General features: G+C 40.8%; 1 protein-coding gene and 1 long non-coding RNA gene across 2 annotated transcripts in view; both read left to right on the plus strand.

The window, feature by feature from the left end:
- Window positions 1-258: 258 nt before the first annotated feature.
- LOC118481223 lies at window positions 259-821 on the plus strand. The gene is made up of 2 exons (XR_004864949.1): window positions 259-420; window positions 556-821. It is a non-coding gene; the product is annotated as an uncharacterized LOC118481223 (long non-coding RNA).
- A 5,838-nt stretch (window positions 822-6,659) lies between these two features.
- LOC118480982 (protein FAR1-RELATED SEQUENCE 5-like) overlaps window positions 6,660-26,720 on the plus strand; it is a 29,543-nt gene continuing 9,482 nt past the window's right edge. Inside the window, exon 1 of the mRNA XM_035976019.1 lies at window positions 6,660-6,987. Coding sequence (XP_035831912.1) covers window positions 6,660-6,987 — 328 coding nt within the window. The remainder of the gene's footprint in view (window positions 6,988-26,720) is intronic.

Raw genomic sequence — 26,720 nt, forward strand, 5'->3', positions numbered from 1 at the left:
TAATCATAAAATTTGGCCACAGGATTATTGTGTTACTTGATCAAAAGTGAATATATAGTATAATGTTACATAATTTATGATTTAACTACTAAAAACTTTGAGGACTTACACTAATTAAGGATAAACTTGCCAGGTAACTCTCAATGGTAGATTAGGAAAAAATAGGCGGGTTAGGTAACGAGTTAATAAAGGTGGGTCAGACTAACCCTTCAACCTTTAAGATCCATTTTATATTTTTTTTAAATATGCTGATATAGAAGGTAATGGTTTGTTTCTTCAATTGTTACATGATGATTCCACACAAGACCAAGCGTTTGGCTGCTACACTAAAGTGGGACAGTCAATTTACAACGAGTTGGTTCTATTGTTCGGGAAATTGGGGAATCTTGTCTTCATTGATCTCCTATAAAGGTTGGTATGGTAAGACTCCCAACATGCTCCTTTTAGTTGTCTATATTGTTTTGTTGTCTATAAAGGTTGGTATGGATGATTTAACTAATAGCAGGTTTGTTTGTTTGTTTTTTTGTTTTTTTTTTTTTGCAATTTTTGTTATAGGAACTAGAATGGAGGTTATTTCAGATGCAGTCAATCATGGCGGATTTTGGTATGGTTTCGATGATGTTGGCTTTGGGTAGTCTCAGTTATCTTGGTGGAAATATTCGGTTTAATTTGTGTTCTCAGTTCAGTAAGGAATATTACTGATTTGCTTCTTTTTCCTTTTGTTGGAATAATTAGTCAAAAGTGCTTCAATTTGTGTATTTGCATGTTGAATGGAAGGTGTGTTGAAAGGGTAAAATGGAATAATAGTTTTTTTTCCATAATCTTTGAGATTGTTTATTTACACTGTATATTTGTATTCTTTGCCTCCTAATTACACGTTCAATAAGATTTATTTTGGGGGATTTTTTCACTTTGATTTTTAGTCTAGGTTGGTGATGCTCTAGCAGGTTCTTGATTGCAACAATGTGTGAAATGTGAATCAGCGATTCAGGTAAGAGAAATCAATTTAGTCTAGGTTGGTGATGCTCTAGCAGGTTCTTGATTGCGACAATGTGTGAAATGTGAATCAACGATTCAGGTTCTTGATTGTGACAATGTGTGAAATGTGAATCAGCGACAATGTGCGACAATGGGCTGATTATAGTTTTTGTGTTTGTAGGGGTGTAGAGGAGATAAATGCGGAATGAAGTTGGGCTGGGAAATTAATTTCTTGGATAAATGTAAGCTCTTGGGCTGGGGTAACTTTGTGTAATGCGTTTGAATTTATAATAATCAGGTAAAGGTTGAATAGATTTAATAATTGCAGTATTTTGATTATATTGGGTCAAAATTATCAGCATTAATCAACTTTCTTTTAACAAAGCATTGATCAACTAATAGTGTAATTCTAATTGAAGAGTACGGGAAAAGGCGTGGTTGAAGATCTGGTAAAAGTTTTCTTTTGTTTTTGTAAATTGATATGGAGTGACGCTTTTGCCACACACACAATTTGGCATGTGACATTGAGTTAACAAGGCTCTTAAACCTTAGTGTATTTTATGCAATAGGTTTCATATTTGTAAAAAAAACAACGATTTGGTATAAACCACAAGGACTAAAACCGCAATTTACTCATTTTTTTCCTAGATTACAAGAATCAAGTGATAGGTGTTGGGAATCGAAAATGCAACAATCCAACATGGAGCCATCTGCTATTACTAAGACCCTTCTCATGTTAAGTCATCCAATTATATCTTTAATGATTTTATTGTGATTCATTGATTTGGTGATAACTTCATTTGATACATTACGTACCCATGGGTAAAGGGATGGTTTCGTTACATTTGGGATGTTTGTGATTTAGGCTTTTGGAATGGTGTTGATCGACATTATTAATGGTATACAAAATTTAGTTCGAAATCTTTATTTTCTATCTATCGATGAATCTTTTTGCTAATAAACGTGCAGGCCTTGCATCTTCCTACAATGGCATGATAACATGGATGAGTTGGAAATAAAGAAAATGGAAAAGGCATAAGAAGCCCACATAGATGAGCTGGAAATAAAGAAAATGGAAAAGGCACAAGAAGCCTACAAGTCTGCCATTGCAACTACAAAAGAGAAGCAACATGACGAGTTGATCCCAATAGCTACAAATCTCGGGTTGCATCTGCAATATTTTGTTTTAAAAAGTTGGCTGGACTGAATTTCAATAGGACATCAAATCATTTTTATCGCCAATGTTGGGCTAGCCCACTTGGTAGCCACTTTATGAAACAGAGTACGAAATCTTAAAATATGTTAATATTTATGTTATTTATTTTTTTAGGCAAGTATAATGTTTGGTAGTTGTTCTGTCAAAGTTATGTTGATCGACAACAATAGTAGCATTTAAAGGATATTCGGGCATGGGCAATACCATGACTACAACTTTCAATTTAAAACTATTATAAAACAAGTTTCTTCGCAACCCTAATGACTACACTTTCAATTAAAAACAATTATAAAACAAGTTTCTGACATAGTTTGATTAATATGTAAATTTTCCTACCCGCGAAGTTCGTGGGTGATAACCTAGTTAAATATATAGGGGAAGGTTCATTGGGGAATACTAAAAAAGTGGGGAACATCGGGGAACCGACTCAAACGAACTTCGATTGGACTTATTCCAGCGGCGTTGGAACCGGCTCGTCGAACCCTAACTAAGATCTCTTAACCCTAAACCCTAAATCCTAACTCCTAAACTCTAAACCCTAAAGCTAAAAAAATAAGGCTAAAACGTGAGCTAAACCGTAAAATCTAAACTATAAACCCTAAAGGCTAAACCTAAAGCTAAAGTCTAAAGCTAAACCCTAAACCCTAAAACTAAACCCTAAAGCTAAACCCTAAAAGCCAAACCCTAATATATTTAGGGTTTAGGGGTTATGATTTAGGGTTAAGAGATCCTAGTTAGGGTTCGACGAGCCGGTTACAACGCCGCTGGAATGAGTCCAATCGGAGTTCGTTTGAGTCGGTTCCCCACTGTTCCCCACTTTTTTAGTGTTCCCCAATTAACCTCACACACTATATATATAGAGGAAGTGTAGGATACAAATGCCATTATCCTACATTACATACGCGAGTTTATTGGCCGTACACGTGTCCTGATTCGTTTTTCTCTCATAAGGTTAAATCAGACAATTCACTCAATCAGCTAAGGGCAAACTAGTCTTTTCAGTCAATCGGCGAGAAGTTCGTTACACTACTATCCCGGTAATTATGATTCGAATCAGTTTCAAATTTTTCATAATTCTCAAATTGCAGTTTTCTTTCTTCTGCGTTAGGGTTTGATTCAATTGTTTTTTCAATGGATCCACAGATCAGCACCGGACGAAACACAGATGTTGAGTTTGAAGACGCTCGATCGATTGGTGATCAGGTTTAATTATCTGCGTGTAACAACTCTTGCCAAAATTACTATTTCTTATTTTTATTAATGTCCATTAGGAAACCCTAATTGAGACCCCAAGTAGTATGGCATGACCCATAATTTTTCAGAACAATCGAAACTAGGATCAGGGCCCCCTAAAACTCAAGGGGAGTATCCCCTAATTGATAATTATCCATAAAAATGCATGTAAATCACGAATTTCATCGAAAGTTGACTCACCTGGGCTACGTGGGACACGAGGCTACCCTACCCAAAAAGGGTAGCCATCGCGCCACGCGCCAGGACCAGGTGGGTCTGGCGCGACGCGCGAGAGGGGCCAAATTTCAGTATATAATGCAAGGGTTTGGCACTTGCATGGGGGTCTTGTTTCGACGTTCAAATTCGTTTTGTACGTTGAGTTATTCACTGCTTCGTTCAAAAACACTCACAAGCACGAATCTCTGCTGCGACAACAGGGTAATAACTCGATCACTGCTACGATACAATGTCCGATCGATTGAAACCGATCCGATGGATGTTTAAGTGCTGCCCGAATACGGGCTATACTTTATCATTCGTCGTGAGGGTTTATTTTGTGAGCTTATCGTAAATGTTGTATTAAGTTACTGACCTAGTTTCGTGTGCATTGTTATTTACCTAGGTTACAAGACTAAATCAGTAGGCAAGGTTTTGTCCAGTTAAACTTGCAATGTAAGTCATTCTCTTTTTATCAAAATGCTTTACAAAACCCTAAATGTTTTTCAGTTATACTTTGCAGTGATTAAGTCTTTGCTAATCTTTAATTACTGGCAGTATGTGGGGGTTTTGTGCACATTACTACTAACGATTTATCACTTTAGGTGGGTGAGCCTAATTAGTGATATGTCCACAGTCATAGATTCGGTCGAGTGATAGCTAAACCAGCTAATTATATGATAGGGGCAAATATAAAAACCCTTAATGCTGTATATTTATAACAATGTGTCTTTTGTGCAAAATGAATGACTCGCCAGTATTTCCCCGCTGATAAAAATCTTTTTAAACGTGTTTCAGGTGATTTACTGTGAATCAGGGAAACGTGCCGCGTAGCACAACCAGCTTAAAGAATGTGGCTCAATAAATAAATAAACATGTTTTTGTAAACAGGGAATTTCCCAGAGAAATTCCTTTATTGTAAATTATGGGGTTTATTCCAAAATTGTGAAATAAATAATTGGGCATTTTCAGTTAAAAGATCTTGTTAAAATTTCCGCTGCCAAATTAAATACAAATACCACGGGTTTCTGTCCCGCGGCTCCTGAAACGGGTAAAACTGGGTCAGGGGCCGTGACAGAAAAAGGTGGTATCAGAGCCACTGATTTAAGCCAATTAAGTATTTATAAATACTTAATTTCTCTGATTGCCTTTTTGTGATTATATGAAAATTTACAATAAATAAAAATTTAACTTAAATTTGTGTGTGTTTCTTCATGTGTGCTAACAGCATGAATGAATTATCGGAGGCACTCCGAAAATTTACTATCCATACCACCGATATGGATACCACAGGAAACCCATCTGGCTACCAAGCAGATATTGAGGAACCCATGATGTTCCAGGCCCAACCGCAGGAGAAACCAAAGCCTGAAAAGAGGAGGAGAATCTTGGACTGGAAACGTGGGCGTAGGAAGAAACCAGCTGCACAGAAGGTTAAAACGACTGAGGATCCTAAGGATAAAGGAAAAGGAAAGAAAATCGGGGAAAGTTCTGGCCAAGCCCAGGAATGCCACCATGGGAGGAGCTCGATCGCAAACTGGCAAATTGTGACCTCATCGGACCTGCCGATGAAAACCTCTTCAATTACCTTGCTGAATCCCAACTTCTAGTTAATTTGGAACCTGCTATCCCAGATCCTATTGTCAACCCCCAACCTGTTATAGGCCAGCTGGAAGAGTGGTGGACAAGCGACTGGCAATTTCAAAATTTCATGAATAACCCCAACGTCTATTTTCCCCAGTTCGACCCCGAACCTGCACCAAACCCATTAATGAATACAGAAAACTTAGCTGAACTCCTTCACTATGGCGAAGAACTGGTGGACACAGGAAATCGAATCCGGGAAGTGGGAGAACAGATCTCCTGGAAATACGACGAGAGGGAGCGTCGTTTCTGAAATGCCAGCTGACTGTGGTTGTGTGGTTATGTGTTTAATAATAATAAAAATATAACCACGTAAAATAACTTAAAATAAAACTTTTGTAATATAACTGGTGTGTATCGATGCATAGTAATATATAAAAATATGAAAGTCGCAAAGTCGACAATTTTGGCTATATGTGTTGACGTGATTATGTGTGATTACTTATTATGTTTGGTTGTTATTTATTGTGTGGAAATAATTTATATTGTTAATTATTCAGATGGAAAACGCGGAAAATCAACCAGTCAATGAAGTTAATCAATCGGAACAAAATAATGAGGATTATTTCCTTAATAGACAAATATAGAAAACATCGTCGCTCAGGGAATAGTCAACGCTATCTCCGCAATTGTCGCTGTTGTTAAAAACCCCGTTGAACCCTCTCAAGCCAACCATAGCAAGCGTACTCGCAACGACAATTTTAGTAACAGTGTTAATGGAGGCGGCAACAATGATAATAATGGGGTTCAAGCCCTAATACTCAAGAAAATGAAAGTGACAACATTTGGTTGCACTTACAAGAAATTTCTTGCCTGTAAACCTGTTGAATTTGCAGGAAAGGAAGGGGCGACTGCTGCACTGCGTTGGTTGGAAAAGACCGAAACAGCAATTAAAATAAGTAAATGCGCCGAGGAAGATAAAGTTATGTATGCTTCTCACCTGTTCAAGGAAGAGGCATTAGAATGGTGGAATACGGTGTTGCAAGCCAAGGGAAGTGACATGGCTTATGCCATGAACTGGGAAGAATTTAAGCAATTGATGGAAAGGAAATTCTGTCCCGAATATCAGAAGGAGCAAATGGCAAATAAATTCCTGAGCCACCGGGTGGTAGATGTTGACTGTCGAGGGTATACTTTGAAATTCTTCGAGTATGCCAGAATTGTGCCAACTCTGGCTTCGCCAGAACCGGTACTTATTTCTTGCTACATTTGGGGTTTAATTAGCAAGATTCGGGATATCGTCAAAGCTGCGAGACCCCGCACAATCGACGATGCAGTGGAATTAGCCAACACCTTGACCGACGGGCTGGTGCGTACACGGGAAGAAAACTGGAAAAAGGAGTTAGCCCAAAAGATTACCCAAGGATTTCGTATGGGTAATAATAGCAAGTTCAAGAGAAAGGGAACTGGATCATCTTCCACCCCGCCATTTTGTGGAAATTGCAAAAAGAAACATTTTGGAAAATATAGAGAAAATTGTAATTTCTGCAAAATTTCGGGCCATCGGGAGGAGGAATGCAAGAAGAAATTAAAGATCTGCTACAATTGCGGAGAAGCTGGACATTTCAGACCAGAATTCCCTAAATTGGTCAAGCCAGCTGATAATAAAGCCAAACCTGTTGAAGGAACTAATAAGAAGAACACAAGAGTCTTCCAACTAACTACGCAGGAAGCCGAACTGATTCCTGACGTAATAGCTGGTACGTTTCTTGTACAAAACATTTACGCAAAAGTATTATTTGACTCTGGTGCAAACCAAAGTTTTATAAATACTTCATTCTGCTGAGCTCTTAAGCTACCCTTAACCAAACTCTGGCAGATTTATATGGTAGAAACGGCAGACGGTAATTCTGTTAAAATAGAAGAGGTTCTTCAGGAAGGAAAGATAGAACTTTCAGGCCAAAAATTTTCTACAAACTTACTACCTATGAATTTAGCTGGATTCGATGTCGTTTAGGAATGGATTGGTTAGTAGCCAACCATGCTCGAATCCTTTGTGATAAGAATTCCATAGAAATTCGTATGCGCGCAGGGGAAGTAATTGTGATTATAGGAGATAAGCCGCGTAAACCCATGAAGTTCATTTCAGTAATGAAAGTTGCTAGTTATGAACGAAAACAAGGGCTAGTGTATATGATTTCAGTAATCATTAACACTAAAGGTAAGGAACTTAAGGAAATTCCTGTAGTATCGGAATACCAGGATGTATTCCCGGATTGCCACTGATGCGTGTCAGTGTGTATATAATTTAGGTGTATATTTTAAGCCCTTTTTACACTTTTTAGCCAAGTTTTAAATTTATAAACACGATATTCACTAACACTAAACACACATATGGGCAAGTGCACCCATCGTGGACGTAGTATAGTGTTGGTAAGATACCGAGGTCGTCCAAGGACACAAGAGCTTTTAGTACCGGTTTATCCTCAACGTCTAATCAAATCAAAATGTTAGAAAAAAAGTTTTTAAAACTAGAAAAATAAAACTAACTAAAATGCTGAAAAGTAAAATAAAAGTAAAAACAGATAGACAAGATGAATCACTCGGATCCGACTCGTGTGTAGTGTAACCTTTGATTATTTTCGCACTTTTGCACTTGTTTAAGAGATTATCTTAGTTATTGTAGTAGGCCCCTCTTTTGAAGGCGACGTTACCCTCAACCCAGTAGTTTGAGTCAGCAAGGATACAATCCTAAAGGGTCGGATTATTGAAAGATAATTAATTAAGTTATTAATGCATAATGTGGTAGGCCCCTCTTTTGAAGGTGACGTTACCCTCGGCTAAGTAGTCTGAGTCAGCAGGGATATAGTCCTAAGTAGCCGGGTTAAAGTTTTAATAGTAGTTTAACTTATGAGGGGATTAAAGAGTTTGGACCCCCGCCATCCAATACTGTTGGGTATTGAAGGAGGTCCTACTAAATTTGACCCAGGTCCTTTGCAGGATCTATACACTGAACCATGGCAAGACTCTTACCAAACCGTTCCCTTAACTCCCGACCAGGTAGTCAACATACCTCCATATAGACCGTGGAGATATGAATGGTGAAAATCTTTTATTTTATATAGACAGTAAAATAATGCCAAGACACCACGGACAAACAATAAGGAATAATCACCTTCAACATAAGAAACTAGTAATTAAAGTCATTAATACAAAACCAATTAAAAAGTGCAAAAGATTAAAAATAAAAAGTATTACACTAAACACTTGTCTTCACCAAGTGATGTAAGAGACTTAGGCAAACATGGCCTTTGATTGTCAAGAACTCTTACGATCAATCTTGGATCCCGAGACGACTCACACACTCTATGATGGACAATGGATGATGGTGGTGGATGATGGTGTTGTGATGGTGGTGGGTGGTGGGTGAAGTGTGAGAGAAGTGGTGTGCCAAGGGATGAGTTGCAAGAGCTCCAAGCACTCCTATTTATAGGCTAAACAGAAGCTCGGGCACGGCCCCGTGTCCATCTTCCTCTCTTTCTTCATTAAATGTAGTTTGTCTGCATTAGTTAACCACGCCCCCGTGTCCGCTGAGCATGACCCCGTGTGCAGAAGCATATCTGTACCATCAAGATTTGCCTGGATTCTGCGAATCTTATAGTTGACCACGGTCCCTTGTCCGCTGAGCACGGCCCCGTGGTGGGCGATGGAAGCTTCTTCCACTTTGTCTTTTCTGCTGACACTTGGGGCACGCCCCCGTGCTCACTGAGCACGGGGCGTGTTCAGTCTTCTGTCTTCTTGTTTTGCTTGGGAAGATGCTGTCGAGAGGTCGGGCATGCCACGTTTGTTCCTTTTCTTGTATTTATGTTAGATTTAGCTGCCTTTTTGTTTCTTTTGTTTATTTGAGCTCATTTAATCCTGAAAATACAAAAGGAAGACAAAAGCACACTTTTTCCAACATTAGTACTAAAAAAGGGTTAGTTTTATGCCACAATTGATGTAATTTATATGTTGCATTTTGTAAACATCAAATACCCCCACACTTGAACCTTTGCTTGTCCTCAAGCAAAACTCTTTATAATGTGGCTTTTTCACTCCCAAATGGAATGGGTAGAAGAGAAGGTTTTTGGGCTTGTCATAAAGTGTCGGGATTTCCAAGATTTTTAATTTAAGTTTTATTTTTATTTATTTACAATCCTATTCGTCATGATTTATTAAAAACGTTTCATAAGATAAATTACTTATCAGGGCATAATATGCCTTTTTAAAATTCTATTTATATACAAGTTCACATACCTCACGGGGGATCACTCAACACTCGGCCGAAGGTGTATTTTTAGTGAATCACTCGAGAGCGGCATGGAACTTACTCCTACCATAAGCTTGCCAAGCAATCAATCCTCCTCCTTTTTAACTATATACCTTTGTAAATATCAATAGGACTTTTTGGGTGAAGGGTTAGGCTTGGGCTAAAGGTGGGTGGTTGGGTTAGTGGTTAGTGAAAGGGCGAAAAGCGTAAAAAGCGTCGGTTTTTGAAAGACTTTTTATTTTTCACAATTTATTTTATTTTGATGAACCATTTCTTTCAAACAAAGTTATTTTTGAACTTGTTTGATCATCATCATTTTTTTTTCAGGAAGTCATAGGAAAAACTGAGCTTTGTTACTAAAAGAAAGGGTAAAAATAAAAAAGTTTAGGTGGGTAAAAAGGGTGATTGTTTTGGGTTAAGAAATGAAAAGGTTTAGGCTCAAAGGGGTTAACTAGGTGGATTTTGGGTAGGTGGTAAAAAAAATGAAAAATAATGGTGTAGAAAGAAAAAGGGTTAGTCCTAATGCCTCCATCATTTACTTACTCGGGTTTAAGTTGGTAAGGACCAGGATTGTATTGTCGTGGCAAGTTCTAGAGTCGTAAGAACCAAGCGGCTATTCACACAAGAAACGAAAAATGAGAATTTAGTGTAAAGATATGTATTTGTATGCTCAATAAAGGCTCAAAACTCACTTTTGTGGGAATGAGTTTTTATGTGATCAAGTATATATAATCAAATTTTAATTAAGCTTGTCATGCCTTTTCATAATTTTCTTATGTTGGTTCTTTTTATCACGACGCTATCGGTTGTAAATTTGTAAAAATATAACCTTGTTAGAACTTGAAATTCCCAACTTAAACCTAGACAAGTAAAAATAAAATGAAAATTTTTGAAAATTTTTTTTTGGGGTGATTAGCGGTTCCAATAGAGTTTTGTGTAAGGCTTGTTAATTAGGACTTGCAAGATTCAAAGTTTTAGCATCCCCCCACACTTAAATTACACATTGTCCTCAATGTGTCCCAAAAAAATAAGTTTTTAGGTTGATTGAATGTGTTTAAAAGGGTGTTAAAAGCAGAAGTTTATGTTACTGGTACTCTGGAAACGACCTCGTGTCGGATGGACACGACCCCGTGTTCAGGTGCCAGTAACGAAAACTTACAGAAGGTGGACACGGGGGCGTGTTGGCTGGACACGTCCTTGTGTCTGGCAAAAATCTGCAGAAATTAAACAAACAGCAGGTCTGGGAGGTGGGCACGGGGGCGTGTCGGCTGGACGCGACCCCATGTAGACAGTTTGCAAGATTGAAAAACAGGTTTCTAGCTCTGGTTTTCCTGTCCCAGCTTTAGTAGTACTAATGTTTAGTACTCTAAGCCTCGTATGTGCCTGTTTTATCAATAAACACCACACCAAACATCCTAGATTACCAAGTTCAACATCCATGTCACAAAGTTAAAAAAAAAAACAAATGCAGAAAAATAAAAAGAGTTAGGGAAAGTAAATTGTTTAACACTCGGCATGCAGGCCGGAAATTGTTTGATAGAAAAGGGGGGTTTAACCTGTGGGATCACCAACCACCTGCTCCTGCTCCTACTCCACCCGCCTAGTCCATGTCTTCATCACTGTGCTCGTCATCATCTCCTCCTCCATGCCCCGCCATGTACTCCCTGATGCTTCCAATATCATCTTGGATATCGAAGATGTTTCTTTCAATGGCTCCGACCCGGTTGTATGTGTTATTGGTGAGGTTGTAGGTGTTCCTGGTGCACATAAGGTTTTCCTGCAAAAGATCATGTAAACTCTGAAAGTTAGGAAAACCACCTCCTTGGGAGGAGGATTGGCCCGGATCACCGTGAGGATGGTACTGGTAGTGGGGAGGTTGTTGAAACTGTGGAGCGTGAAGGACTAGCGCCTCTTGCGGGTTCCATGCATGCCCTTGCATCCTCTGAAAGCTAACCGACCCGTCTTCCGCCTCATAGATTAGGTTCACGGAGCGGCAGATGTGCACATCGACTCTTCCCGACCATGGGCTTCTTTCGAAAGACCTAGGTATGTTCACGAAGTGCTTGAAGAGACGGTATACCCACCCCCCGAAGAAGATAGGGGTTGGTTCATGAGCTAGCCGGTTCAGATGCATGTTTCGGAGCAGGAGAAATGGAACATCGAGGTGTCTTCGGGTATGAATACAGTGAAGGACTATCAAATCTCTCAACCCAACAACGCCACCACTATCATGCCTTTGGCTTAGAGAGTAACCGAGGACCCTATGGATGTATCGGTAGAGTGGGTCCCTCAACTTGGTACTCTTTGTGCTGCTTGGGTTGTAGTGCCCTTCACCAATCTGAGCCCACGCGGCTTGGCGCTCGTTCTCATCCAAATCTCGCACCCCTCCGGTGTTCTCTTCACTCCCCGAATCTTCCTTCGTATACAGCCCAACTATTGCGCCGAATTGTGCCATTGAGATCGAGTACTTCATTCCACCACATCTGAATGCCACCCCATCATTGTCGAAAGGGTCGCACCTAGAATTGAAAGTGAAGGTGCTATAGAACTCCATAGCGCACTCATGGACAGAACGAAGTCTAGTGGTTAGGGCAATCCTTAGTGGGCCGGTAACGAGGTTGTTAAACCGGTCAAGTTGGTTCACCATGGCTAAGAGATCCGTGCACACTTGTCTTGGGAATTCTTCCGGTCTTGTTTGAAGTGTGTCATATCTGGCTCTAGCATCGAGCTCATTTGCGTTGAATCTTGTGAACTTCTTCGACATCTGAAAGAATACACCAAAAGTTAGCACGAAATAATGAAATTTTTCGGAGAAAACTGAAAACAATGGGCTGGACACGGCCCCGTGCTCAGCGGGCACGACCTCGTGTCCAGGCGTCTGTTACTCAAAAATTCCATTTTTCGACCCGGTCCCAAAAACTTGAAAATTTTTGGTCAAGTATGTGCGGTTTCCCCCGAAAATGAAACCCCAAGTGCCGTTTTTCCCAAAACAAACCGTTTACCCCTTCAATTTTATCTTTTTCGGTTCAAAAACAAGGGTTTGGGGGGGTTTTTGTGAGAAATCGGGCAAATCTATCAACAATACAAGTGGGTTTACTTTCTATAACACTAATTTATACTAATGCTAATAGATTTAAGCAAAAATTTGAGGTTTGATCCAGATGAACTTTAAGAACCCTAGATTTTTTCCCAAATTTTTGATGTGTTAACTTCATGCAAGTAACTAATCTAACTACTAATGGGGATAGAATCATACCTTGATGTTGTTCGAACGACAAGAGACGTTGAAAATCTGCGGAAAATCGCCTGGACCAGAGAGTTTTATGGGGAAACGGGGCGTGTTGAAATGAAGAAACTGTTTTGAAAAGGGTTTTAACCCGACGCCTGCGTCGACACGGCCCCGTGTCCAGCGGACACGGCCCTGTGCCGAGCAAAGTTTTTTTTATAGTGCTCGTGTGAGTGCCCTGTTTTCCCAAAACTCGGTTAGAAGACTTACCAGTTTTGATGTTCATCCGTTTGTTCATAACTTACCAGGTATGATGTTGATGCCTTTACTCGTCGACCATATGAAGCGAGATCTCTTCCTCCTCATCCTCAATGAATCCTTGATAGAGTTTCAGCCATTGGCCATTGACTTTGAATGGAATTCCATTCCGAGATTTGATTTCTACTGCACCATGAGGAAAAATATGGGTGACGGAAAAAAGGTCCTGACCACCTAGATTTTAGTTTACCCGGAAATAATCGAAGTCGTGAATTAAACAATAGAACTTGATCTCCTACTCGAAATTCATTAGGTTTAATGTGTTTGTCATGCAAATTTTTCATTCTTTCCTTATAAATTTCAGAGTTAGAGTATGCATAATTCCTTAATTCGTCCAATTCATTTATTTGACAAAATCGATATTTACCGGCAAATTCTAAATCTAAGTTTACATTTTTTATTTCCCAGTAGGCCTTGTAAGCTATTTCTACCGGCAAATGACAACCTTTTCCATAGACGAGCTTGTACGGAGTTGTGCCTATTGTTGTTTTATAAGCAGTTCGAAAGGCCCATAAAGCATCATCTAATTTATCAGCCCATTCCTTTTTATTTAATCCTACGGTTTTTTCAAGTATTCGTTTTAAACCTCTATTAGTCACTTCGGCTTGTTCGTTTGTTTGAGGGTGATATGCTGTTGAGACCCGGTGATAGACCCCATATCTTGTTAAGATTTTTTCGAGTTGATGATTACAAAAATGGATACCTCTATCACTTATTAATGCTTTAGGTGTTCCAAAACGAGAGAATAATTTTTTCAGAAATCTTACCACGACTCTTCCATCACTTGTTGGAAGTGCCTCGGCCTCGGCCCATTTAGACAAGTAGTCTATTGCCACAAGTATATATTTGTTTCCTTTTGACGGCGGGAAAGGTCCCATAAAGACGAGTCCCCACACATCAAAAATTTCACAAACGAGAATGCCATTTTGTGGCATTTCGTTTTTGGAAGAAATATTACCTGATCTTTGGCAAGCATCACATGTATTAACTAGACTTTGCGCGTCTTTGTAAATGGTCGGCCAATAAAATCCTGAATCAAATACCTTTTGTACGGTACTAGTGGCACCATGATGTCCTCCATATGGACCTTCATGACAATGGCGGAGAATTCTTCTTGCTTCACCACCATGTACGCACCTTCGGATGAGTTGGTCGGCACGCATTTTGAAAAGATAAGGATCTTCCCAAAAGTAATGCTTCACATTAGCAAAGAATTTTTTTCTTTGGTGATGTGGCCATCCTTTGGTGACTATACCGCTAGCTAAGTAGTTAGCATAGTCGGCATACCATGGTTCTTCCTTGTATTCCACCATTTCTAGGGACTCAATTGGAAATTTTTCGTTGATTAGCTCGTCCCTAGTTGCCTCCAAAGCTGGGTCTTCTAAGCGCGAAAGATGATTTGCTGCTGTATTTTCTGCTCCTCTTTTGTCTTTGATTTTAATATCAAATTTTTGGAGGAGTAGAATCCACCTGATCAAACGGGGTTTTGCGTCTTGTTTCTTGAAAAGGTATCGAATGGCTGCATGATCTTTTGGAAGTTCTTTGAGCTCAAGAGGTGGGTCTTTAGGAGACTCCTTATTCTGTTGCTCATTTTGATCAAGAACTTTAAACGTTTGTTATATGGCGACCTCCTCTTCAACAAAGTGGTCAATCTTTTCACTTGTATCGGGTGGTTCATCTTCATCTTCAATTAGGGGGTCATTGTTGCCAAAAGGATATTTCATTGAGCGCTCAAGATCTATGCTCCTCTTGCATGCCCCTAGTTGAAGAGGTAGATTATTGAACTTCCGGTTTTTCAAAGCTTCGTGAGTTTTTACAAAAGGTCGTCCAAACACTAGAGGAGCGTCATCGAGGATGACAAAGTCGGTTGGGATTACCATTTGATTTGTTTGAACCAAGACATCCTCAACTACACCGATTGATTTTATTATTTTCCGATTGGATAGAAAAATGGGTATTTGAAGTGGAGAAAAATCACGAATACTTATTTTTTAGAAAATGTAGTTAGGCATTATGTTAACACAAAGATCTTTATCAATGGTGACGTTACTAATAAATGAATTTTGAAAGAAACATGGAACCAGTGTAATGTTAATTTCAAAAGGGTCTTCTTTTATTAGTGAAGTTTGATCATTAGTTAACTTAACACTTACCATTTCTTCAATTTTAATGTTAGTGTTTAACTCTTTTAAAAACTTAGCATGAGTGGGTACTAAACAATGATTTTCAAAAGAAGGTGACAAGAGATTAATTTCTTCAAAATTAGACTCTTCTTGAATTTTAACGTCATCGTCCTCACCCCTTTTGTTGTTTAACTCATGTGTCGGTTTTTCACTTATTTGTTCTTCCATTTTTGACTCTTCAACTATCGTTTCTTTATTTAATTCATTTCTTGCGTGGGACTCCTCTTCCCTTGCGCGAGATTCTTTTATGTATCGCTCGATAGTTTTAAGTTTTTCTAATATCCTATCGGTCACTTCGGTGATAGAAAAAGGATCGGGATCCTTAAAGCTTGAATCCGGTTATTCGATCCTTGGTTCCTCATAGTACTCATATGAAGTAGATGGTTCACACCATTGTTCCTCATTGTAAGTATATGATGGATAAGGGTCGAAATTTTGTTCTTCATAGTACTCATATGAGGTGGGTTGTTCACGCCATGGTTCCTCATAATAAGAGGATGAAGGTGGTGGCACATATCTTGATTCCTCGAAGTATGAGTATGAAGGCTCATACCTTGGTTCATCAAAATATGAGTATGAGGGAGAAGGTTCATACCTTTGGTCTTCATAGGATGTGTATGAAGTCGATGGCTCGTACTTGGGCTCCTCATAATAGTTGTATGAAGTGGATGGTTGGGATGAGTTGTAATATTGAACCGAGTGCGGGTTACCACAATTAGTGCAATAGTCTTCCCTATAATCATCCTCCTCATAGGTGTTGTAACACCTCGTGTTTTCAAATGTCAAAGTCAAAGTCAAAGTCCAAGTCAAATTTGACTTTCTTTGACTGTAGATAGTCGATTTTATATTTTAGTTGTATTATGTGGAGTAAGTGTTGTAATCAGCAAGAATCGAGGTAACCGAATGTGTTTTAATGCGAACCGATCTACGACTGTGAATGATAGGAAGTAACAAAGCGATAAAGTTAACCTAATCAGCAATCAAACCGATCTAACAATCAATTGAACTCGAGACTCGAATTATGTGAATTGTGGTAGTGTTATACGTGTGTGTGTGCCTTATGTGTTACTTGTGCGTGTTTACTTTATGTTTGGTGTGGTATTCAAGCAAATCAATCGAAAATCAACTCGAAACTCGAAAAGCAATCGAACTCAATCGAAACCGACATTGAAACGTGACTTATAGGAGATTGTATGTTAGATATAGTGGTTGGGATTAAAAGTAATTCGACTAGGAACTCTATCGTATCCGTATCATCGTCCATCGAAATCGAAACGTCGAAAATCATCGCAAAATACTCGAAGTGCGTGGCGGATCGGACAGGAAGCATCCTGATCGAACAGGCCAGCCGATCGGCTAGCATCTTGCCAGCCGATCGAGCAGCCCACTCGATCGGAGCTCCCAGCCGATCGGCTGCCACTTTCCTCTTTTGGAAGCCTATAAATTGGGCTGTCATTGTCATACTTTCCATTTTTGGAAAGCTCTGACCGAACCAGCTATCTTCTTCACCTTTTCTCAGATTTCTCTCAATCCCGGTAAGTTTTCACTCTGATTCTTGTACGTTTTTGATCATCACTTGATTCTACACCTTTCTATCTTTCAAAACTTGGATTCTAACAGTGAAATCACCAAGATCTAAGTGTTCTTGGGTGATGTCATCATGGTGTTCTTGAAGAACATCATGTTTTGGCCTCATTCCACTATGATTAGCTTAGATCTAACCGATTTCCACATGAACAAGTTAAGATCTATCAAAGATCTAAACATCCACAAGTTGTGAAGGATTGAAAGGAAGAATTCCAACTTTCTTTCAACTCTTTTACACTCAATGCCTTCAATCAATAGAAACGGAGCTTGAACCGGCTAACTAATCATTCAAATAGTTAAAAGGTTCAAGATTCGGGTTCTATGAACAAGGTTCACCGATTTCGGGTTAAACTCTAAACCGACATTCCGAACCGTTCACCGGCCGGACTTGGGTGATTCCTGTTCGAGCCAAGGGAACAAGTAGGAACGAGGGTTATCATAGTTCAACACGTTGTCAAGATACCTTGAAAGAATGACAAATAAACAAACAGCCAAGTGTTAGACGAAAGGCCGACCATGTCACACCCCAACCAATGGCGGAAACATCGGGATGAGACGAAGTGTGAAGATTGCTAGAGACATCATAACGCTATTTGTGACAATATTTAGAAAATCCAAATTTCATTTCATTTCATAACTTCAAATAGTCAACATTACAAGAAATTCAAATACAACAAGTTTAACGAAACAACATGATAACATAACAAAATTTGATACAACATATTAAACCCTAACGTCTATATGTGTATCTAGGCATCAACGCTATTTCTTTTCTTAGCATCGTCCTCATCAACCTGTAACATGTTTAAAATAATTCAATGCAAAAGCAAAGGCGAGTATACAAGTTTGGTACATACATAGCATAAGATAAAAGTGTGAACAATTCCTCATAGCAAGCATGCGATTCAAGATAAACATTAAATATGGCATGTGTATAACATATCAAACCAAGAAAACGCAACTTGCTCATGACATAACCAAAGTTTCAGTAGAGGCGGGTCGTTAATCCTATAGCGCTACATATGTCACGGTTTGGCTCGTACGAAGTTAATGATAAGTTCAACACATAAGAATCACCCAAATTTAAAGTATCAAGCCATCACATATACAAGCATGTTATAGGAATGTTCATGTGTTTAGACAAAAGTTCATGTGTAAGTTTCAATAGGTAAACATGTTACACCCCAAAAGTGGTAAAAGTAAAAAGGGGAAAAATGCGAGTATACTCACAAAGTTTGCATATGTTTTCCGATTATCCAATTGTTGACGAGTAGAGATTTAGAGTCCGAATGTATAAGGGTTAAGGTTCAAGTATGTTTAGAGTCTAGATTCGGTGTTTAAAACAACATAAAAATAAGATATGAGAATAACATGGAAAATAATCATTTAGTACATATGATGCTTGTTCTTGACACTAGGAAACTCGAAGGAGTTTAGATGTTTTCATGGAACAAGGTTCCATTAGAATCGTGACAAGTTATCATAGTCTAGGATGATGTAATCTAGTACCCCGACATATGAACACTAGTTCATCATCAAAGATTCGATTATTCGAATAATATATTTAGGTTATATAATATATGTCCAATAGTTCAAGCATGAGGTAGAAGATTAAAATCTTCATTTTGGTACCTCTAAATGTCATAGAAGTCATGTAGGAGGTAGGAAGATCAAGTCTTCCATTTAGGCACCTCTATGTGTTCACCACTACACTTGATGTAAAAAAAACAACCAAGGAGGGTCATGAACATACAATAAAGAATAAGAAATATACACACTAACTAAGAGAAATCATCAAATCATGTGAGGATTGTATGTTTGGACAACCCAAGTTGTTCCATAATCACTCATGTATCAAAGACAAAGTTTGACATGACTTGTGGGTTAAAAACCCTAAACAAAACACCAAGTTTATGAGGTTTAATCCTCTGATTTTAAATGTCTCAACCTTGTTTTTAAGCTTAACCAACCATGGGATAAGTTGTAAGCATTAGGACATAGGTATGAGATGTGTTAGACACAAGTTGCATAGGTTTAAACAAGTTTTTGATGAACATAAAAACAAACAGAAAGTTTATGGACTATTTCGGGGCATTTCCAGGTCTGATTTCTCCAAGGAGAAGTCTAGGAATCGAACCCCATGATTATACAAGCAAGTAGGAAAAAGAATCGAGTGAATCGGATAAGAATTGAGTGAGTTATGCTCATTTTCGTGAAGGGGTGTCAATCTACTCGAACCCTTGCTTTCAGCTACGGTTTGGTGGATGTTTTGTGAGTTTTTAGGGTTGCAAAAGTGGTAGGGAGGCTGGTTATAAGTGGTATTTATAGGGGGAAGGATTAGGGTTTTAATGGGTTGGGCTTTGGAAGTGTTTAGAAGGGGTTACACCTTGAAACTAGCCCACAAAACCCAACTATATGGGGCTGAATTTTGTTGAATTGGGGCTGCCATATTTCTTTATTTTTTTTTATTTTTAGAACATTATAATGAGTGATTTTGTTAATTAAGTTGTGTAATAATATGCAACAATGTTTCCCCTAACTTGTAACAAGGTGAAATATGAAATAAAACATGATTTAACTAGGTAAAAAGTGTAATGTACAAGTTTTATTTACGAAGCAAGTTCCGTATTTTACAATGATTACGATGAAAGAATGGTTATAAGAACACAAGCTTTCCAAAGATAGAATTTCACGTAAGGTTTCTAAATGTAGGAAGTTTGAAAACGCAGGGCGTTACAGACCAGGTCAGAAATGCTGGCCGAACGGCTAGGCTGTTCGAACAGCCCAGCCGATCGGACATGCCAGCCGATCGACCGGGCCAGCCGATCGGCTAGCACATGGTCCCACACTTCCAAAATCTTATGAGGTATAGTATTGACGAAGTAGTATTCGATCGAACATGGCACTCGATTGGTGAACATTACTGTTCGGATCATGAGATACTATGCTTCAACACTTAATCGTTTTCACAACTCGTGCGTAGTAGGGAATGCCAGCCGATCGGACAGACTGTTCGATCGAGTGACATTCATTTGAGGACCACTTCTGAAATTCCTAGCCGATCGGGTGAGCTAGCCGATCGAGCAAACCGCTCGATCGATCGACTTGAAAGGTAGGAACACTTCACTGTTCTCAAATGCTGCAACGAAAACTTCAAAAGTTCAAATCCTCAAACACAAACACACCAGAGGAAGAAACAATCCACTCGAATGGTCTAGCCGATCGAGCCAACCGGCCGATCAAGCCAACCGGCCGATCGAACGGGACTGTCCAATCGGATATACCAGCCGATCGAGCAGGCCATCAGATCGAACCTACCGTTCGATCGACCAGCCTATTCGATCCATTCACACTTGTTTACTTTCCACGTTACTCATTGTTGTGCTATCGAACTATTCAGGCTAACCCTACTCTCAGCGCTCCCTTCAATCCATAAACAATCATTGTGAGTATACTCGAACCCTTTTTGCTTTAGCACTTCTGGGTGTTACATACGTTACTTATCAAAATCACAATCGAACACACTATTCAAACTATTTGAACGCTAACCGATTGCATGTATTACGTGATTAAATGTATGCTTGTTATTATGTTTACACGTGGAAAGCTGTCTACCTGCCTTAGCAACGTAGTAATATAGTTTGGACTCAGCGCCCGTTCGCACGGGGGTTGTTAAGGACAATCTACTTGCATGATTTACGGTGGTGATCATGTATTGCGAACTGTCTCGGACAGTCAACCCGCAGTCACTGGTATTGATAGGACCATGTCGATAATTCACATGCATCATTACTATCTGTGTACGTGCTGGTTATGCGTAAACTATTCGAACTCTATATGCTATTATTAAACTTGTATGCTCACCTTTACATTATATGTATTGACTTTATTTTAACGTATGTGACAGGTGCTTAAGTTGCTAGGATGCTTAGGTGCAGGGTGATGAAATCAAGGCTAGGGAGTCTAGAAACAATAAACATTTGTCTGTAATAATTAAATCTGAGTTGTCGGAACGGAGTTACTTGTCTTGTTGCTTTCTGTGATAACTTGTTATTTATTTGGGACACGGTATGGGACGTGTCATTTAAACTAAATTTATATAATAGTTGTTGTGGAAACTTCTGGACAATCTGTTTCGCTCAGTGCCGCGCCCCGATGATTCCGCCATCGGTTGGGGTGTGACAGATTGGTATCAGAGCCATAACTATAGGGAATTAGGCAGACACGACCTAGTCCGGGTCGCTGTCTTAGAAACCTAGACTATAGTTAGGAACCATCAGACCAAGTTTATGTGCTTATTCTGTAATCCTCCACTATCACTGCACTCGAATTTTCAAATAAAGTCGGTAGATTTAGTGGGAATAGGTGTGAAAGCCGCAAACTCCTGACCAAACTGCCCGACTTATACTGATTTTATTCGTTTATTCATGCTCATCTCATTATTTTCACCAACAAACCAAGGAGGTTATGCCAAATCAGGAGTGAAATCCATATTTTGACGAATAACCTCCTTTATTTTATTAAAAACAAGGAAGAAATTGCTAAGCCAAGGGGTGAAACCCTGACCTTGGAAGTTTGTCCTGGATTTTATTTATCTCACCAAGGCCTCGATGGACTCCAACGACCTGAACTCACAAGTATGACCTAGGAAGCGCTTGCGGAATGCCCAAGAATCGAGGCAGAAGCACGACCTCTAGAGTCGAAAAGGACGACAAGTCTACTGTGAATAGTCGAGTTGCCTTGGGTAGTCGATGTCTAGTAGCCGCAGACAATCTATCTCTCGATTTTATGTGTTTCGATTCTGAGAACCGTAACTGTGTACTCTGATGATTTGTTGATTTTATATGTTTATGTGTGCCTTCTTGTTTTACGCTTATGTTTTGGGATATTATTCGATTTTGCTATCGACACACACGACTCACAATTGCTGCTCTATCTCAATTCGACCCAGTTATCGCAACTCTAAGACGATATCATACTATACTGTGCTATACGACTGAGTTAGGTTATACTATATGATGCTATTCGATACGATATTCGAACGACACTCGAGCTTTGAAGGATAGGTTTCTGTTTTCTGACTACCTCAGTGATTAAATGCCTAAGAAATTTACGTGTGTCTGTGTTTTGTGCTCTGTGCTTCTGTGTTCTAGGTGCTTCTGTGCTTATGTGTATCTGTGGTGATGTGCTTATGTGTTTATGTGATACGTATTTCGACGTGGATCTAAGCTTTAGATAGTAGTAGACGTGTGAGGTGAGATTCGATTTCGTTGTGTTGAGACTCGTGACGATGTCTAATGCAGACCATGTCGTCGTCTGGATCCCGACCTCGAGCCCCACTTACCCGTCAGGAAAAGAGGGACAGACGTCTCGCTGCTATCATCTCCAAAACTGTGGCGAAAGCTGTGAGTGAGGTGTATGAAAATGCTAGCAAGTCGTCAGAAGAATCCCGAGCCGAAATCCCTAAGGATTCAAGCAAGGCTGCTTTCAGCTTCAAGCAGTTTAAAGCATGCGGACCAAAAGAGTTCACTGGCGAAGATGGTCCTACAGCCATGTTTCACTGGTTCGACTCGGTCGAAGTCACTCTGCGCCAGAGCGGATGTCCCAAGCATCTCCGCACACTCAATGCAACAGGCGTCTTCCAGTCCCGTGCTCTAGACTGGTGGACGGCCGAACGAAACAAGTGCGGAAACGATGCGGCTTACGGGCTATCATGGAAGGAGTTGAAAGCGATCATGATCGAAGAATTCTGCCCTCCTCATGAACGCCAAAAGCTGGAGGACGAGTTCTGGGGAATCAAGCAGAAGGATGGAGACAATGCTGCTCTCACTACTCGCTTCAAGCAGCTTAGCATTATCTGTCCTGATCAAGTCAAGACCTCCGATCAAGCCATCAAGAAATACATCCGAGCCCTACCTGACTGTGTAGCCGACTTTGTTCATGCCGCCAAGCCAGCAACAATCGAGGAAACCTACCTACTCGCCGCTGAGATCAATGATAAGCGAGTCAAGTCTGGTTTCTGGGATAAGCAATCCAAGTCCCTGCATCAAGCCACTGCAACACCCACCGACTCATCTGCTCAATCCTCCAAGTCCTCAAGAAGGAAAAAGAAGAACAACAACAGCTCCAGCAACAAGAGTTGTGCCGCAGCGACAAATGCCACTCCTCTACAAACTGTGCTAGTTCAACAGCAGCAGCACCAGCGCTCAGCTCCAGTAATCAATGCACCGCCAGCAAAGCGTGCATACACAGGCCCTCACCCACTCTGCCCGACATGTTCGTATCACCATCCAGTGGGTCTAGCTTGTCGATTTTGCGCTCACTGCAACCTCTACGGTCATTTCACTGCGAACTGCCGTTATGGTTCCCGTCAAGCCCTAGTTCAAGCTACTGCCAACCAAGCTCTGCTCCCTGCCCCTCAGGGCCAACCAGCAGCTCCAGCACCAGCAGTCAATGCTCGAGTCTGCTTTGCATGTGGTGACCCTAACCACTTTGCCAACAGATGCCCGAACAGGGTAGTCAAGCAAGAGCCCCAGCAGCAACAGCAACAACAGCAGCCTCAGCAGCAGCAGCAAGCAGCCCATTCCCGAACTTTCAACATCAATGCCCACCAGGCTCAGGCGGATAACAACGTGGTTAATGGTACGTTCCTTGTGAATGGTATTTATGCATCATGTTTGTTTGATACTGGAGCCGATAACTGCTTTGTGTCATTTGAATTCGAGAAGCTCCTTAGTCGTAAGCGCTCTTATCTTTCCTCGTCATTCGAAGTCGAAGTTGCTACAGGGAGAACTATTGCCGTCAATTCAATACTCCGTGATTGTACTCTCGAACTCAACAATCACATCTTCCCAATGGACCTCATTCCGATGCAACTCGGAAGCTTTAACGTCATAATAGGCATGGACTTTCTTCGTGAAAACCATGCTGAAGTTGTGTGCTTTGAAAAGATGATTCGATTCTCGCTCGCGAATGGTGATCTTCTATGTGTATACGGTGAAACAGCGTCGAAGGGTCTCAAGCTTATGTCGTGTATTCAAGCCAGCAAGTATATTCACAAGGAATACCGAGCCTTCTTGGCCAAAATTGTAGTAGTGGAGAAGGGAAAGAAAAAGAAAGTTGAAGTCAAAGACGTTCCAGTGGTTCGTGAATTTCCTCAGGTGTTCCCTGATGATCTTCCCGGGCTACCACCAAGTCGTGATATCGAATTTCGTATCGACCTCATTCCTGGAGCTAACCCTGTCGCCAAAGCCCCTTATCGACTCACACCATCCGAGATGAGGGAACTCTCGAATCAACTCCAGGAATTACTCGAAAAAGGCTTTATTCGCCCAAGCACCTCTCCTTGGGGCGCGCCAGTCCTTTTCTTCAAAAAGAAGGACGGGTCGTTCCGGATGTGCATCGACTATCGGGAATTGAATAAGCTAACCATTAAGAACCGATACCCCTTGCCCCGAATTGACGATTTGTTTGATCAACTATAAGGTGTAGCATGCTTCTCTAAGATCGATCTACGTTCAGGATATCATCAGCTATGGATTCAGGAGGAAGACATTCCTAAAACTGCTTTTCGAACCCGTTATGGCCACTACGAATTTGTTGTTATGCCCTTTGGTTTAACCAACGCACCCGCGGTTTTCATGGATCTGATGAATCGCGTGTGTAAGCCATACCTTGACCGTTTCGTCATCGTGTTCATCGACGATGTCTTGATTTATTCCAAATCGAAAGCCGAACACGCGCAACATCTACGTTTGGTTCTCGAGTTACTCCAGGGGAACCAACTCTATGCCAAGTTCTCCAAGTGCGAATTCTGGTTGGAGGAGGTTCAATTTCTGGGTCACATAGTGAATAGTCGGGGTATCCATGTCGATCCTGCGAAGATTGAAGCCGTCAAAAGCTGGATTACGCCTAAGAACCCGTCTGAAGTTCGTTCTTTTCTCGGACTAGCGGGCTATTATCGACGATTCATTGAAGGATTCTCCAAGATCGCTGTGCCGCTTACTTCTCTCACCCATAAGGACAAGCCTTCTGTGTGGGGAAACGCACAAGAGACTGCCTTTCAAACCCTCAAGCATATGCGGTGCAACGCACCGATTCTTACACTGCCCGACGGAAGCGACAACTTCATTGTCTACTGTGATGCTTCTAACCTTGGTCTCGGCTGTGTTCTCATGCAGCGAGACAAGGTTGTAGCCTACGCATCTCGTCAGCTCAAGATCCACGAGAAGAACTAGACAACCCATGACCTCGAGCTAGGCGCGGTTGTCTTTGCATTGAAGATTTGGCGACACTACCTGTATGGCACTAAGTGTACGATCTACACTGATCACAGGAGTTTACAAAACATCTTTAATCAGAGAGAGCTTAATATGCGTCAACGCCGATGGGTAGAACTTCTCAATGATTACGACTGTGAGATTCGTTATCACCCAGGCAAGGCGAATGTGGTTGCTGACGCTCTCAGCCGAAAGAGTTACGTGCTCAGTACTCGAAACGTCCAAGCCCAGCACAACCTCGAAACCCTTATTCGTGAAGCCCAACATGCTTGCTTTAACGAGCGTACATTGAAGAAAGAAAGGATCTATCACGATGGAGCTCAGTTAGTAAGCAAATCAGATGGGAGATTCTATTATCTGGACCGAATTTGGATCCCTAAGCGGACCGATTTGCGAAAGATTATCATGAACGAAGCCCACAAGTCCCGATATTCTATTCATCCCGGTGCAGACAAGATGTACCAGGATCTTCGTTATAAGTACTGGTGGCCGGGTATGAAACGGGATATCGCTCTGTACGTTGGAAGCTGTTTAACTTGTGCAAGAGTCAAGGCTGAACATCAAAGACCTTCCGGCTTACTCGAACAACCGCCGATACCTATATGGAAGTGGGAGAACATAGCTATGGATTTCATAACAAAACTCCCGCCCACGCCATTAGGTCACGACAGTATTTGGGTCATAGTCGATCGTCTAACGAAATCAGCCCACTTTTTGCCGATACGAGAAGACTACAAGGTGGAACGACTAGCCCAAATCTACACCGACGAGATCATTCGTAATCATGGTACGCCTCGTGACATCATTTCAGATCGTGACGCCCGGTTCACTTCGCGATTGTGGGAAACGTTTCAAGCGGCCCTTGGTACGTCGCTTAATCTGAGTACTGCATTCCACCCACAGACCGACAGACAGACTGAAAGAACGATCCGTACTCTTGAAGACATGCTCCGAGCGTGCGTCATAGATTTTGGCGGTAGTTGGAACAAACACCTGTCATTGGTCGAATTCTCGTACAATAACAGCTATCATGCCAGCATTCAAATGGCACCTTTTGAGGCTTTATATGGTAGAAGATGTCGATCGCCTATTGTGTGGCACGAGATCGGTCACTCACAATTAACCGGTCCCGAGATTTTACAAGAAACGACTGACAAAATCCACCAGATTAGAGACAACTTGGTGAAAGCTCGTAACAGACAGAAAAGTTACGCCGATAAAAGACGCAAGCCCCTTGAATTCGAAGTTGGTGACTACGTACTCCTAAAGGTATCACCTTGGAAGGGTGTAGTACAATTCGGCAAGAAAGGGAAACTCGCGCCTCGATATGTTGGACCTTTTAGGATTCTGGAAAGAATCGGAAAAGTCGCCTACAGACTCGAATTACCGGAGGAACTTAGTAACGTCCACCCGACTTTCCACGTCTCTAACCTCCGAAAATGTCTTGCTGATCATGATCTAATCGTACCACTCGACGATCTTCAGGTCAACGAAACGTTACACTTCGTGGAGAAGCCTGTCGAAATCATGGATCGCCAAACCAAGCAACTCAGGCGCTCTCGCATCCCGATCGTGAAGGTCCGATGGGAAG

This window comes from Helianthus annuus, chromosome 8 (assembly GCF_002127325.2).
Source record: "Helianthus annuus cultivar XRQ/B chromosome 8, HanXRQr2.0-SUNRISE, whole genome shotgun sequence".
Lineage (NCBI taxonomy): Eukaryota > Viridiplantae > Streptophyta > Magnoliopsida > Asterales > Asteraceae > Helianthus > Helianthus annuus.